Source organism: Leuciscus leuciscus (genome assembly GCF_965113295.1).
Source record: "Leuciscus leuciscus genome assembly, chromosome: 15".
Lineage (NCBI taxonomy): Eukaryota > Metazoa > Chordata > Actinopteri > Cypriniformes > Leuciscidae > Leuciscus > Leuciscus leuciscus.
In genome coordinates, this window is record NC_138739.1 from 5,901,291 (window position 1) to 5,914,125 (window position 12,835).

The window sequence follows — 12,835 nt, forward strand, 5'->3', positions numbered from 1 at the left end:
ATTGTTTACCAAACTACTTTTTCTGACGTCTATATGGTTCTGAAGCTAGATCGATATGCTTTCGCGATGTTTTAAAAACATAAAAGTCTGTTTTAACACTGTCTGAAAGTTGTTGTTGTTGTTGTTGATTTTTAAACCGGTGCCGCATAGCACCCCCATCGCCGGGGAGGTAAGAACTACATCCTGGTTTTGGTAAAATTATTCCTCGGCTGTGGTTGAAACCGAATGCACATAGCGCTATGCCGCCATCTTGTGGTTGTTATTGGTATGACAAGCTGTTTTTGAAATAATGGCATCTTGTGGTTTTTAATTGCTATGACATGCTGTTTTGTAAATAGTGCCATCTTGTGGTTGTTATTGATATGACAAGCTGATTTGTGAAATAGCTCCATCACGTGGTTTTTAATTGCTATGACATGCTGTTTTGTAAATAGTGCCATCTTGTGGTTGTTATTGATATGACAAGCTGCTTTGTGAAATAGCTCCATCACGTGGTTTTTAATTGCTATGACATGCTGTTTTTGAAATTGTGCCATCTTGTGGTTGTTATTGATATGACAAGCTGTTTTGAAATTGTGCCATCTTGTGGTTTTTAATTGCTATGACAAGCTGTTTTGATTTATTTTAGTATTGATAATCTGTTTAACTAGGCTAAGTTAGTTTTATTTATTAAAATTATTATTATTATTTATTATTATCATTATTATTATTATTATTTTATTTTTTTTTATTTTTTTTTTAAGGCTGTGTGTGTGTGTGTGTGTGTGTGTATGTGGGTGTGTCATTAAATTCTGCTAAAAGAACAAGCATTTTAGATTCATGCGCCAGTCGCCCTCTCAAGGCTGATGGGTGGAGATCCAGGCTACATTACATGCTACGTGTGTGTGTGTGTGTGTGTGTGTGTGTGTGTATATGTGTATATATGTATGTGTTTTATTATTCACGGTTGATGTGTATAAAATCAACTCACCAAATTGTCTTCCATGCATAAACAGGTTTTATATTTTCCAGGCACGAATATCCCGAATATTGAATTGGTCGCTTTCCAATCCATTAATGATGCATGTGAGAACTTATTTTTTATATTGTTTTATAAATTAAATGAACTTATTTTTATTTCAATTATTTTAACAAAATTAATTCGCAGTATCAGCCGTGGTAGATCTTACGCAAGATGAAGATGACGGTGAGAGTGCTGGACCAAGTGGTGAACCTTTGAGAAAGGTCAGAAAGACCGTCGGTTCCAGCTCGCCCGGTACTCCACCTACCGTCCCACCCCCCAGTCCTATCAGCCCTTCAGTCACACCTCCTACCACCCCTCCGGCCATTCTAGCTAACACTCCAGCTAACACTCCACCTGCCGCCCCGCCTGCCATTCCCCCTGGTACCCCGCCTGTCAACCAGTCACCCGACCCATCTACCAGTGGGTCAAGCAGTCAGCAGCCCAGTCCTGACACGACTGTGTTTTACGGTAAGACTAACTACATTATCGTAAGTTTAAAAATCCAAATTGAACCAGACCATTAAGATTTTTTGTTATTTTCTACACAACAGGCTCAGCCGGAAAGCATGATGATGTGACTGTTTGGGATAGCGATCAACTGGAAACATGGGACTGTGGTTCTTGGGCGAGTGAGTGCGACGACGAGGTATCTAATCAAGCAATTGATGAAAACAACGGTTTTCACCAATCGTCGGAAGAAGACGAAGGAGACATTGAGGATGAAGAAGTAGTACCAGCATCAGGGTCACAGACAGTTAATGATGACGGTGCTACGCCTCTGATGTATGCGCTTATTGATTCAATAGAATCATTGAGACAACAGTTTCGCGATGCACACAGCGAAACACAAAACCATTTAGAGACACTGCACGGGGAGGTTCGTGCACACAGCGAAACACAAAACCGTTTAGAGACACTGCACGTTCAGGTTTGTGACGCACAGATCGAAACGCGTAGTAGATTAGCCGCATTGAGCGGTGATCTTCGCAGCTCTCAGCTGGAGGTACATAGCAGAGTGGATGCGCAAGATCGATTTATTCAAAATCTGGCCGATGAAATATTTCGACGTATCAATAGAAACGAAGGCATGTTCACCGAATACCATCGTGAACTGGTACTTTTGATTCATCATCTTCTCCTCATTCTCGTCGAACAGTCAGATGAGTAAAATAGATGTGCTCCATTAAATCATGTAACGATTTTTATACACTCTGATTTTATATTGTACTATTTCATGTATACATTTTTATACTTTTTATGTATACTCTGATTTTGTACTATTTCATGTTTTTGCTTTTTACATCTACCCTGATTTTGTACTATTTCACGCATGCTTTTTACATATACTCTGATTTTGTACTATTTCACGTATGCTTTTTATATTTCATGTTTTGGTCTGAAATCTAAAATGGACGCTGCTAAAAGCTTTGATGCAGAGCTGTCGCCGGACGAGATTGAAATGCTAAGTATGCTTCCGGATTCTTTAGAAGAGTATTTGTTTAATTTAGAATCTTCACAATCCTCCACTAATTTGGATCTTTTTGAATTAGCTGTAAACCCAAATATGAATTTGTACGATCATGTGCTAAGCGTAGACAACGATCCTGTTGTCCAATTCGGCGGTGTTTTAAACAACCAACCACCACCGGTACACCCTCCCGGTAATGATACTTCACAACCATCGACATCAGGTAATGTCGACCCTACTACACAGACTCGATTAAGCCGTACGGACATTGATAGATTGATTCGCGAGGGTGGCGACGTTAACGGATATCATGTTTTACCACGACCTCGTTTCAATAGCGTAACGTTGAGAAGGACTATGAATCTGAGAGAGATTAACTCTACAGATTTGGCCTCTTATCACACTTGTATACACGACATGCTCAGTGGGATTGTTTCCTTTGCTAGAGAATTCGACCACAATGCCCCCGTAATCAATATTACATTGTCGGCTTCCAGTCTCCAAGCACCAGTCAGCGGTGTTTTAACTCACGGTAATAATTACGACGCGGATTCGCTTTTCGATCAAATTGAAAACGTTTTACAGAGCAACAATCGGTTACTATCCGACGAGGCCATTGAAATTGATGCTTCAGTAGCCATGAACAGACAAGGCGGCGGTCAGAGGCGTAAACTCACAGATCTTGCCGTTGATCAGGTAATTAAAAGAAAAAAGACGAGTTTATTTTGCCCCACAAATATTTCAAATAATTTGTGCTTCTCCATCTGTCTCGCGCGTTTTCTTAGACCCCAATTACCCGAGAAGGAGTTAGAAAAACTGGCTACCGTCATCCAAAACAACGTTGGCTTCTCCATCCAAGACAAAATCGGTCTCGGCGACGTAGCCTCTTTTGAACGTGCGCTAGACATTAAAATCGTTGTATTTCACAGATCTAACGCCATGGTCTTAGAAACGTACAAAAATTCTGACGAACCCCATCCAAAAACGATTTTCCTATATCTCCACAACGATCATTACTACATGATACTGAATTTGACGGCATTCGTGGGTTCGCCATACGTGTGTCCATTTTGCTACAAATCTTACACCAACCGCAGAAACCATCGATGTAAGCACGCCTGCAACATCTGTTTCGACGCCGATTGTTACACGCTCCCTGTAAGAACCATACATTGTCCGGATTGTTTACGTTTCTGTCAATCACCCTATTTCTACGAAATGCATAAAAAAAACTCGCCTCCCGGTCAGGAATACCCAGCCTGTGATATTATAAAATTTTGCAAACTATGTAACAGACGTTACGACGTTAAACCGGGCGACAAGAAAACCAAACACATATGCACCCCGGACAAATGCGTACATTGTCGCGAAATTCTAGCGGGCGAGGGGGAGCATCAATGCTTCATACAACCTCTAGAGCCTAAGGAACCCTGTGAGAAATACATCTTCTACGATTTTGAAACGCGTTACGAAAACGGTCGGCACGTGGCTAATTTTGTCTGCGCCATCACATTCAAAGGGGAGAAATTTACTGCTCACGGTACCAACTGCATCGCTAAGCTAATCAACCGCTTCAGACACCCCCGATACAAAGACTACTGCTTCATCGCTCATTACGCCTCCAGATTTGACTCCTTTCTAATCCTGTGCTGCGTTCCAAACCGCATACTTCCCTACTATTTAGTATGGGAAAAAGAGTAGGCGAGCGAAAAAGTATGTACGAATCCAAAAGAGTAGGCGAGAATTACCTGGGTGACGTACGAATTATCGCGAGATTCGGACTTAAGTGCGTTCCAATATGCCTACTTTCCTACTATATAGTAGGCGAAAACAGTACGTGAAGGAAGCAGTACGTTCGAAACATCAGTATTCATAAAAGAGTAGGCGAGAAGTTCCCGGATGGCTTACTGCTTCCGGCCAGATTTTTGAGTGCTCAACCGATGGATACTCTTCTATCCCAGGAGGCCACGCGAGAGGATACGTCTTAAAAAAGAAGATGAAGAAGAAGGATACGTCATACTCGAACATGACGCAAATGATGACGGACGAGAGTGTTTTCAAATGTGAGTATTACAAATCAAATGATCGCATGTGTTCAACTACTGTACAGTAAACTGTTGAATTGTTGAAGATGTAAAGACGCTATATAGTATGGTAAATTTGTGTTTTTGCTGTAAATCACATTTTATTATGTATAAGTTAGCTAACAGAGGAGCTCCAGTAAGGACACATGCGTCTCCAAAGTGGATTTGCATACATTTTAAACCGTATGCATCTTAAATACAATTACTAAATGTCTATTTAATATCTGGTAAGAAAATCTAATATAATAATTGCATATTTCTACTTCTAATAGATATGAAATAGACATCTGAGTTATGTATATGTGTACTATTGTTTAAGAGAATTCACTGTTGTCAACACTGTTTTCATTAGACGAATGTTTAATAAATTGACATAAAGTAACTAAACACAAGTAATCTATTTTATTTGTCCATTAGTACTGTTGAAAAATTGTGGAACATTTATGATCAACACGTAAATGTAGTATTGAGCTTATAAATCACAGAGGTAACGTAAATCTTGTCTGGATGTTACAGGGACGGATGAGCATACACATCTGCTTATCCGGTGGAGAGTGGCTCATGAAGCCCTCTTCACCGGAAAGCGGAATGCTGCCATCAAAGGCTTTGAGTGAGTATACAGAAATAATAAAAAATCTATTTAATTGTTTATTTGTAGTATATTTCAACAGAGATATTACAGCACTTTTTTGATCCTTGATTTCTCTGCATTTGCTGCAGATCTTTTGTGGTGGAGCAGGACCTGCAAGGCAGGGTGACGGCAGCATTTGTAAAAAAAAAAAGGGAAAACCTTAAACAAAAATACAAAGTAAGATCATTTTGTTACTTCTAATACAGAAATGAAATGATTAAATATTGTGATGTTAAAATGACTGCTTTTGTATCATGCTTGTGCATTTTTGCAGGATCTGAAATGTCCGCAGACAGGGGTGAGCACTGAGGATGGAGGGGCCACAGCAGCATCCTGGAAGTGGTACGCTGCCATGGATGAGGCAATTGGGGGCAGACCCTCCATCACTCCTCCTGCCCTCGTTGCCTCATGTGGGCCGGATGTTGCTGTGGCCTCTTCATCCTCAGTGAGGCCAGAGCCAGCAAGACCCAGAAAAAGGGTAAAAGACCTGGAGGACATGATCCAGGAGATGGAGGAGAGAGAGGAGGAGAGAGAGAGGAAAGCAGCTGAGAGGGAGGAGAGACTGTGGAGAGAAATGGAGGAGAAGGAGGACAGAAGAGAACGAGAGAGACGAGAGAGAGACGAAAGACAAGAAAGAGAAGTAAGAGAAAGAGAAGAGAGATGGCACCGGGAGGCAAGCGAGAGAGAGGAAAGGAGAGATAAAGAAACAAAAGAAAGGGATGAAAAATTCCTTTCTGTGCTTGAAATTCTTGCCAAAAAATAAAATCAATGACAAAAAACATATTATGAACATTTACACATTTGGGTTAAAATTAAATAAATTATATATATATATATATATATATACACACACACAGTACTGTGCAACAACAACAAATGGTGGCCTAAGACTTTTGTACAATACTATGTATATAAAACAAACAATTTCTAGGCATTCACAGTAGCCTACATTATAGACTTCTAGAAATTAAGTGATACTTTAAGATTGTGATAAAATTCATAAATTAAATATTTATGAAGTGATGAATAATTAGTGAATGTGTGATGTAATGTATAAAAAAATAAAAATAAAAATAAAAACTTCTAAATGCACACAGAGCTCATGCAGGGATTTTCAAGGCAGGTCATGGAGGGTTCAGTTCCAGCACACCTGTCTGTGATTTTCAAGTAGTCAGTTATTAATTGGTTTAAATTGATTCAGGTGTGTATAATTAGGGTTGGACAATAGCCCTCCATGACCTAAGCTGAACTTGAGACTGTTTACACAAACTACCTTAAGTTTTGCATTAACTAGGGTTAATGAACCCAAGCAAAAAAAGGGTTAATGAACCCAAGCAAATAATTCAGTCATTATTTACTCCCCTTCATGTTGTTTGATCCCTCTGTTGTTGTTGTTTTTTTTTTTTTGAACACAAAAGGTGATTTTGGTCAGGTTTGTACTGTTGGTTTAATACAATACCACTCAATAGACTTTCAGAAGCTTCAAAAGCATCATCAAAATGACAGGAAGCTTCTGAAAGTTGGGCTCCATTGACTGATATTGTATGAAACCAGCAGAACAAACTTGACAAAAATCCCCTTTTGTATTTAAACAATAAAAAACAGAGGGATCTAACAGCATGAAAGCACATAAATAATGGCTGTATTTATATGTTGAGGTGAACTAACCCTTTCACCCACCAAATAGAAATTGTAGTAAATGTATGTATGCATTTTGTATTATAGTAATACCTTGACGAAATAAGCAGCTTTGAGCGTTTATGCCTGAGACCGTTTAAAAAAAAAAGCTTTACAAAAATCAATCACATTTATGCATTTGCCAGATGTTTTTATCCAAAGTGACTAAATGCATTTATTACAGGGACAATAACCCTGGGCCAGCCTGGAGTAAAGAGCCTTGCTGATCGACCAGCAATCGTCTGCTAACCAGTTCAGTGGTTTAGCCCACTACACCACAAAGGTAGTAAAGCTCTAACAAATATTTGCATGTAATTGTAAACCTATAAAATTACATTTGGCAAGAAACAGAATGCTGACAGCATGAATTGTAAAACATTTTAATCTTATTAAATGTTTTAAAGGTAGTCGTGCTCATGGAGAGCAGGCACAGGGATGTTTGGAGCAGACACAGCAGCAGCCAGATTCTCCCGCACATGTTCTCCCACTCTTGCTTCAAGGTTGTGGGGATCAGGGAGGCCGTCATCAAGGTCTTCCTCATCCTCTGGCTCAACGATGTCCCCATTGACTAGAGCGAGATTGTGAAGCACAGCGCAGCACGCAACAACCTCAGGCACGAAGGCAGGGCTCACCTCCAAGGCCTTGAAGAAAATGCAGCGCCAGCGTGTCTTCAGCATCCCAAAAGCTCTCTCCACGATGTTGCGGGCACGGGAGTGCTTGCTGTTGAAACGAGCCTGCACAGGGTTCTGTACTGGCTCTCTGTATGGGGTGATGAGGCAGATGGGGGCACTCAGGCAAGGATAGCCTCCATCCCCGAGGATGCACTTGCCTGCAGGAGGATAAAGGCTGCCAGCATACACAGGGCTGTTCCTCAGCACCCTGGCATCGTGCACAGACCCAGGATATCCCACAAAGACATCAAGGAATTTCCCCCGGTGATCAGTGATGGCCTGGAGTTGGATGGAGTGAAACAGCTTCCTGTTGAAGTAACAGTGGGAGTTATTTGCTGGAGGTTTGATACGGATATGACAGCCGTCTATTGCACCAACTGCTCTGCTGAAAGCTGGTGACCCAGCCAGCTGTGCAAATCCTGCTCCCACTGCCTCCAGGTCATCTCCGGTCGGAAAGCAGATCACCCTCCTCAAAATTCCCATGATGGCCTTGCTCATTCTGTGCACAATGTTATACACAGAGGTCTTTGGGATGTCGAAGGCCTGCGACACCACCCTGTAGGATGCTGCATGGGCCAGCCAGTGCAGGAACACAAGGACCTCAATCTCCCGTTCCCATCCATGGTCCGATTCCAGTCTGACTGCAGCAATCAGGGACATGATGGACGGCAAAGACAGGCGAAGGTGGGCACGGTGGTCAGCTGCTTCATCAAAATAGAGCCGCAGAATGGGAACAGCTCTGTTAAGATGGCAGTATGATGTGGGGTTCACCGCCTGTAAATATAGATAGTTTGTTAGAACAAAAAGCTTGAATAAAGCAATGTTTCATATGGTATTGACTTGTATATGTATTTATTTATTGTGATTATTTGATATCTTTTATTCATTCATTTACTTATTTTTATTCATGTTATATATAAAATATTTATTCATGTTTCAATAAAATATTAATTTCATGAATTCTTGCATTAATCATTGCTTGAATGAAATTGTATGTATTCACATCAGCTGCATTTGTCTAGTGTGTATTCATACATCTATGTCATATGACAATACAACAGTTTGCTTGTTTTACCAAAATATATCATTTTAATTAAGAAAATGTTATATAATTAAGTGCTGGTCAGCATTTGTCATTATTATTGTCCATAAGTGGTGGGGTGGGCTAGTAATGCAATTCATTCTGGGGTAATCTTATTTTTTTAAGTAGTAATACTTGCTTTGTTGGAGTATGAAAACATAAGTCTTCTCCAAAGGCGAGATCTCCGAGCGGCTGCCCGACGTCTCCTTTGGGCACACATTCGTCTAACTTTTGCAGACATGCCAACCATTTCAGACGCTGATGAAAACCGTTCTGTTAGGTTGTAGCCTACTGATGCAGTGAGATGCCGGTGCACCTGTTGCTCATAACTTTTAAATTGTTGCGCTTGTGATAACGTCATAGGTCACATGATAACGTCAACATGGCGGATGATGTCCGGATCGCATCCATACTCAACGAGATTTGGTGATAAAGTACCTACTCTTTTAGCGCTCGTTAAGTAAGTACTCATTGAAATTAAGTACCTACTCATTGAGTATGCGGTTTGGAACGCAGCCCTGGAGTATTTTTGCAAAGCCGGGATCGAGCTTGAGGTCATAATGCAAGGGTGCAAATTAATGTTTATGTACGATGAAACGTTTGCCCAGCGATATATCGACAGTTACTCATTTTTCCCATTCGCTCTCGCCAAAATGCCTGCGGCGTTAGACTTAACGACGACTGAAAAAGGCTACTTTCCCCATCTTTTCAACAGGGTGGAAAATGAGAACTATTTCGGACCATACCCCGACAAAAAGTTCTACAACTACGATAACATGTCTGATAAAGACAGAGAAAAGTTTGATGAGTGGTACCGCACGGTTGAGGGTAAGTTCTTTGACTTCAAGAAAGAACTGTACGCGTACGGCGTTAACGACGTCGTCTTATTACGCGAAGGGTGTATGAAATACAGAGAGTCTTTTGTACACTGCACCGAACTTGACCCTTTTGGGTTCACGACGATCGCCAGCTGCGCAATGGGGGTCTTCAAAACACATTATCTCGCCAGAAACACGCTCGCCCTCACGCATAACAAAGCGTACGTCCATCAGAATAAGTCCTACTCAAGCGGTTCGATCGAATGGCTCGAGTATGTAAAAAAGACTAGAAACGTGGACGTTCACCACGCCGTAAATCACGGCGAAGTATCGATCGGTAAGTACTTTTTAGACGGCTACCATGGTCATTGCTGTCGCTTTGCACCCCATCAGACGCACCCCCTGTCGGGAGTACCCTACGGGGTTCTCAGGAATCAGTTTGACGATAAGGTTGAAATTCTGCGGAACGAGTACGGTTTGCAAATCGAGGTTCTTTGGGAATGCGAATGGAACAACATGAAAAAGACAGATCCCTCTGTGATAGAATTTATGGCCGATTATTCTGCCCCAGAGAGACTGAACCCACGACATGCCCTCTATGGCGGGAGAACGAACGCCTATAAACTATATCACAAAGTGACCGGTGATGAGAAAATAAGGTATCTGGACTTTACCAGTCTGTACCCGTATTGTCAGGCGAGGAAAAGCTACCCGATCGAACACCCCCAAATCATTTTCACAGATTTTGAACCGATTGAAAATTATTACGGTCTTATCAAAGCGACCGTCTACCCTCCCCGCAAATTACTGCACCCGGTTCTCCCTTACAGATGTCAAGGAAAACTCATGTTTCCGTTATGTAGAACCTGCGCTCACGACCAAAACCAGACCACGAGCTGTACCCACACGAACGAGGAAAGATCGCTCTCGGGGTGTTGGGTCAGTATCGAGCTTTTAAAAGCCATCGAGAAGGGTTATGTGGTAGCCAAGATAGACGAGGTTTGGCATTTTCCACAACGGTCAGACACGTTGTTCGCCGAATACGTAAAAACGTTTTTGCGTTTGAAACAACAAGCGTCCGGCTACCCGTCCAATGTCGTCACGGATGCGGAGAAAGAGACTTACATTCGTGAGTATTTTGAAAAAGAAGGAATTCAACTCGACCCAGAAAAGATAAAGTACAATGCAGCCCAGAGGGCAATCACGAAATTAATTCTGAATAGTTTGTGGGGCCGTTTCTCTTTAAGACAGAACTTGCCTCAAACGACTCTGGTGAGCGACCCCGAAGATTTCACCAGAATCGTTTTCGGCAATACCGACACGTTGACGTATTTCTCATTCGTCTCAGAAGACGTGGCTCTCGTCCAGCATAAACCATCCAACGAGGATTTTTGCAAGGCGCGCGACGTGAACGTTTTTGTAGGCGCCTTTACCACCGCGCACGCTCGACTGGAATTGTACGAATTGATGGACAAGCTCGGCGACCGACTGCTATACTCTGACACAGACAGCGTCATATTTGTGTCTAGGGAGGGGGACTGGGAGCCTCCTCTGGGCGATCATTTAGGGGAGCTGACTAGCGAATTGGACGATGGGGATTATATAACTCAATTTTCGTCGAGCGGCCCCAAATCGTATGCTTTTGAAACGGTCAAAGGTAAATCGTGCATGAAAGCTAAGGGGATAACCCTGAATGCTAAAAATTCCCAAGCTATATGTCTCAAATCCCTGATTGGTCTGGTTGACAGCTATGTGACGTCGCATGATAGATCCAAATACATCATGGCTCAGACGGATGACATTGTGAGGAATAAGAAGACTTTCACATTGCACAACAAATCAGTCGTTAAAAGGTTTAAGGTCGTGTACAATAAACGTAGACTTTTACGCGACTTCAGCACTCTTCCTTATGGCTACTGATCAGATGATGCACCGAGGCTCTCAGGATGTTTCCGATTTTGATTTCAGACTTCAACACCCTTTCAGCTGTGTCGTGAGTGGGCCGTCCAATTCTGGAAAGTCTTATTTTGTAAAACTTTTGCTGGAAAAAGGTTTGAATATCATTTCCAAGAAAATTGAAAATATTGTTTGGTTGTATGATTGTTGGCAAACTTTGTACGATGATTTACTTCAATTGTATGACATTAAATTTGTGCAAGGAATACCCCAGACTCTGAATGATGATGATTTACTGCCTGTCACCAAGACAAACCTGCTCGTGGTGGATGATTTAATGGAGCAAGCTAGCGCTAACTTGGAACTTCAACGCGTTTTCACGCAATACTGCCACCACCGCAATCTCAGTTCTATTTACATAGTGCAAAATTTATTTGCACAGGGTAAGTCCAGCAGAACCATAAGCTTAAACGCCAATTATATGATTCTGTTTAAAAATCCTCGGGACGTCAATCAAGTGGCGATGCTAGGACGTCAAATGTACCCGGGAAACACAAAATACTTTATGGAGTGTTATCACGACGTGGTTGACCGTCCTTTCGGGTACCTAATGATAGACTATAAAGCAAAAACTCCCGAGCAGTACCGTCTCAGAACAGGATTGCTTTCCGACCGTCAAGTGGTTTATATTCCGAAAAAAAGAAGAACGTGATAAATCGTCATGTCCGCCAGACTTTGTAAACATCTACCTGTGTTAAAACTGCTACATAAAGCAACTCCTAAACAACGACGTCTTATTTTACAATCGGCGTCCGACGAATTCATTTTAACGCTCTGTGAAGTGGCTCTTAACATCCTATATGGCACAATTCCGGTCAACAGGCAGCAGTACCAAAAACTGAAAAAGAGAAAAGCGGATATTAAATTTGTAGCCGATAAAAAAATTGGCATAGCGGCCAAGAAACGAGTCTTCAACCAGAAGGGTGGATTCCTATTACCGCTCCTAAGCGTCGCAGTACCCTTTATTTCGAGCTTGATAGCAAATCGATAGGATGGAGTATGCCGAGAAGATGTATTTAGTCCCGCACCATCAACTGGATAAGATCAAGAGCGAAAATGTTCGCGAGAACATTCAGCGGGTCGTGGAGAACGATTTGGACGGGTCCATAAGAAATATTTTACAGCGGACTGATTTGAATACTTATGAAAAAGCCAAACTTTACACCAATACCCTGAGCAGGTTTTTGACCATCGTTAAACAAGGCGATCGCGAGAGCAGTGTTTTAACGCTATCGTTACCCAATCCTGAACCACCGACTGCTGCTAACGTCGAAGACGGTAAAGCCGAGGGGGAAGACATTGTAGATGACGTTCTGAAGAATGTACCTTCGAGAAGCGTGAAAAACAGCAGATACATATTAGACAAGATGTCTAAAGCTAAAGGACTAAGTGCGTGGAACAAATCGGGGGAGTTTGTGTTCAGGGGCAAAGTCATACAAGGTTCAC

General features: G+C 41.8%; 2 protein-coding genes and 2 long non-coding RNA genes across 5 annotated transcripts in view; 2 read left to right on the forward strand and 2 right to left on the reverse strand.

Annotated features, from left to right (window-relative positions):
• The first annotated feature begins 743 nt into the window (after positions 1-743).
• Positions 744-2,280, forward strand: LOC309476119 (uncharacterized protein). The gene is made up of 3 exons (XM_082139320.1): positions 744-1,065; positions 1,148-1,471; positions 1,555-2,280. Exons 1-3 carry the CDS (start codon positions 984-986, stop codon positions 2,169-2,171), a joined length of 1,023 nt encoding a protein of 340 aa, XP_081995446.1. The 5' UTR covers positions 744-983; the 3' UTR covers positions 2,172-2,280.
• LOC309476524 lies at positions 2,032-4,111 on the reverse strand. Its single transcript, XR_014198236.1, has 2 exons — positions 2,311-4,111; positions 2,032-2,214 (listed from the first exon to the last, which is right to left on the reverse strand). It is a non-coding gene; the product is annotated as an uncharacterized lncRNA (long non-coding RNA).
• Positions 4,112-5,698: 1,587 nt separating this feature from the next.
• Positions 5,699-7,399, forward strand: LOC309476434. The gene is made up of 3 exons (XR_014198146.1): positions 5,699-5,826; positions 7,048-7,146; positions 7,268-7,399. It is a non-coding gene; the product is annotated as an uncharacterized lncRNA (long non-coding RNA).
• LOC309476105 (putative nuclease HARBI1) overlaps positions 7,157-12,835 on the reverse strand; it is a 123,055-nt gene continuing 117,376 nt past the window's right edge. Inside the window, exons 1-2 of one of the 2 annotated variants that reach the window (XM_082139295.1) lie at positions 8,755-8,834; positions 7,157-8,308 (exon numbers count right to left, since the gene is read on the reverse strand). In XM_082139295.1, coding sequence (XP_081995421.1) covers positions 7,262-8,308; positions 8,755-8,775 — 1,068 coding nt within the window. In that variant the 5' untranslated portion in view covers positions 8,776-8,834 and the 3' untranslated portion in view covers positions 7,157-7,261. Of the gene's footprint in view, positions 8,309-8,754; positions 8,835-12,835 lie in introns of those variants that run through there. The other variant, XM_082139296.1, reaches the window with a different exon arrangement.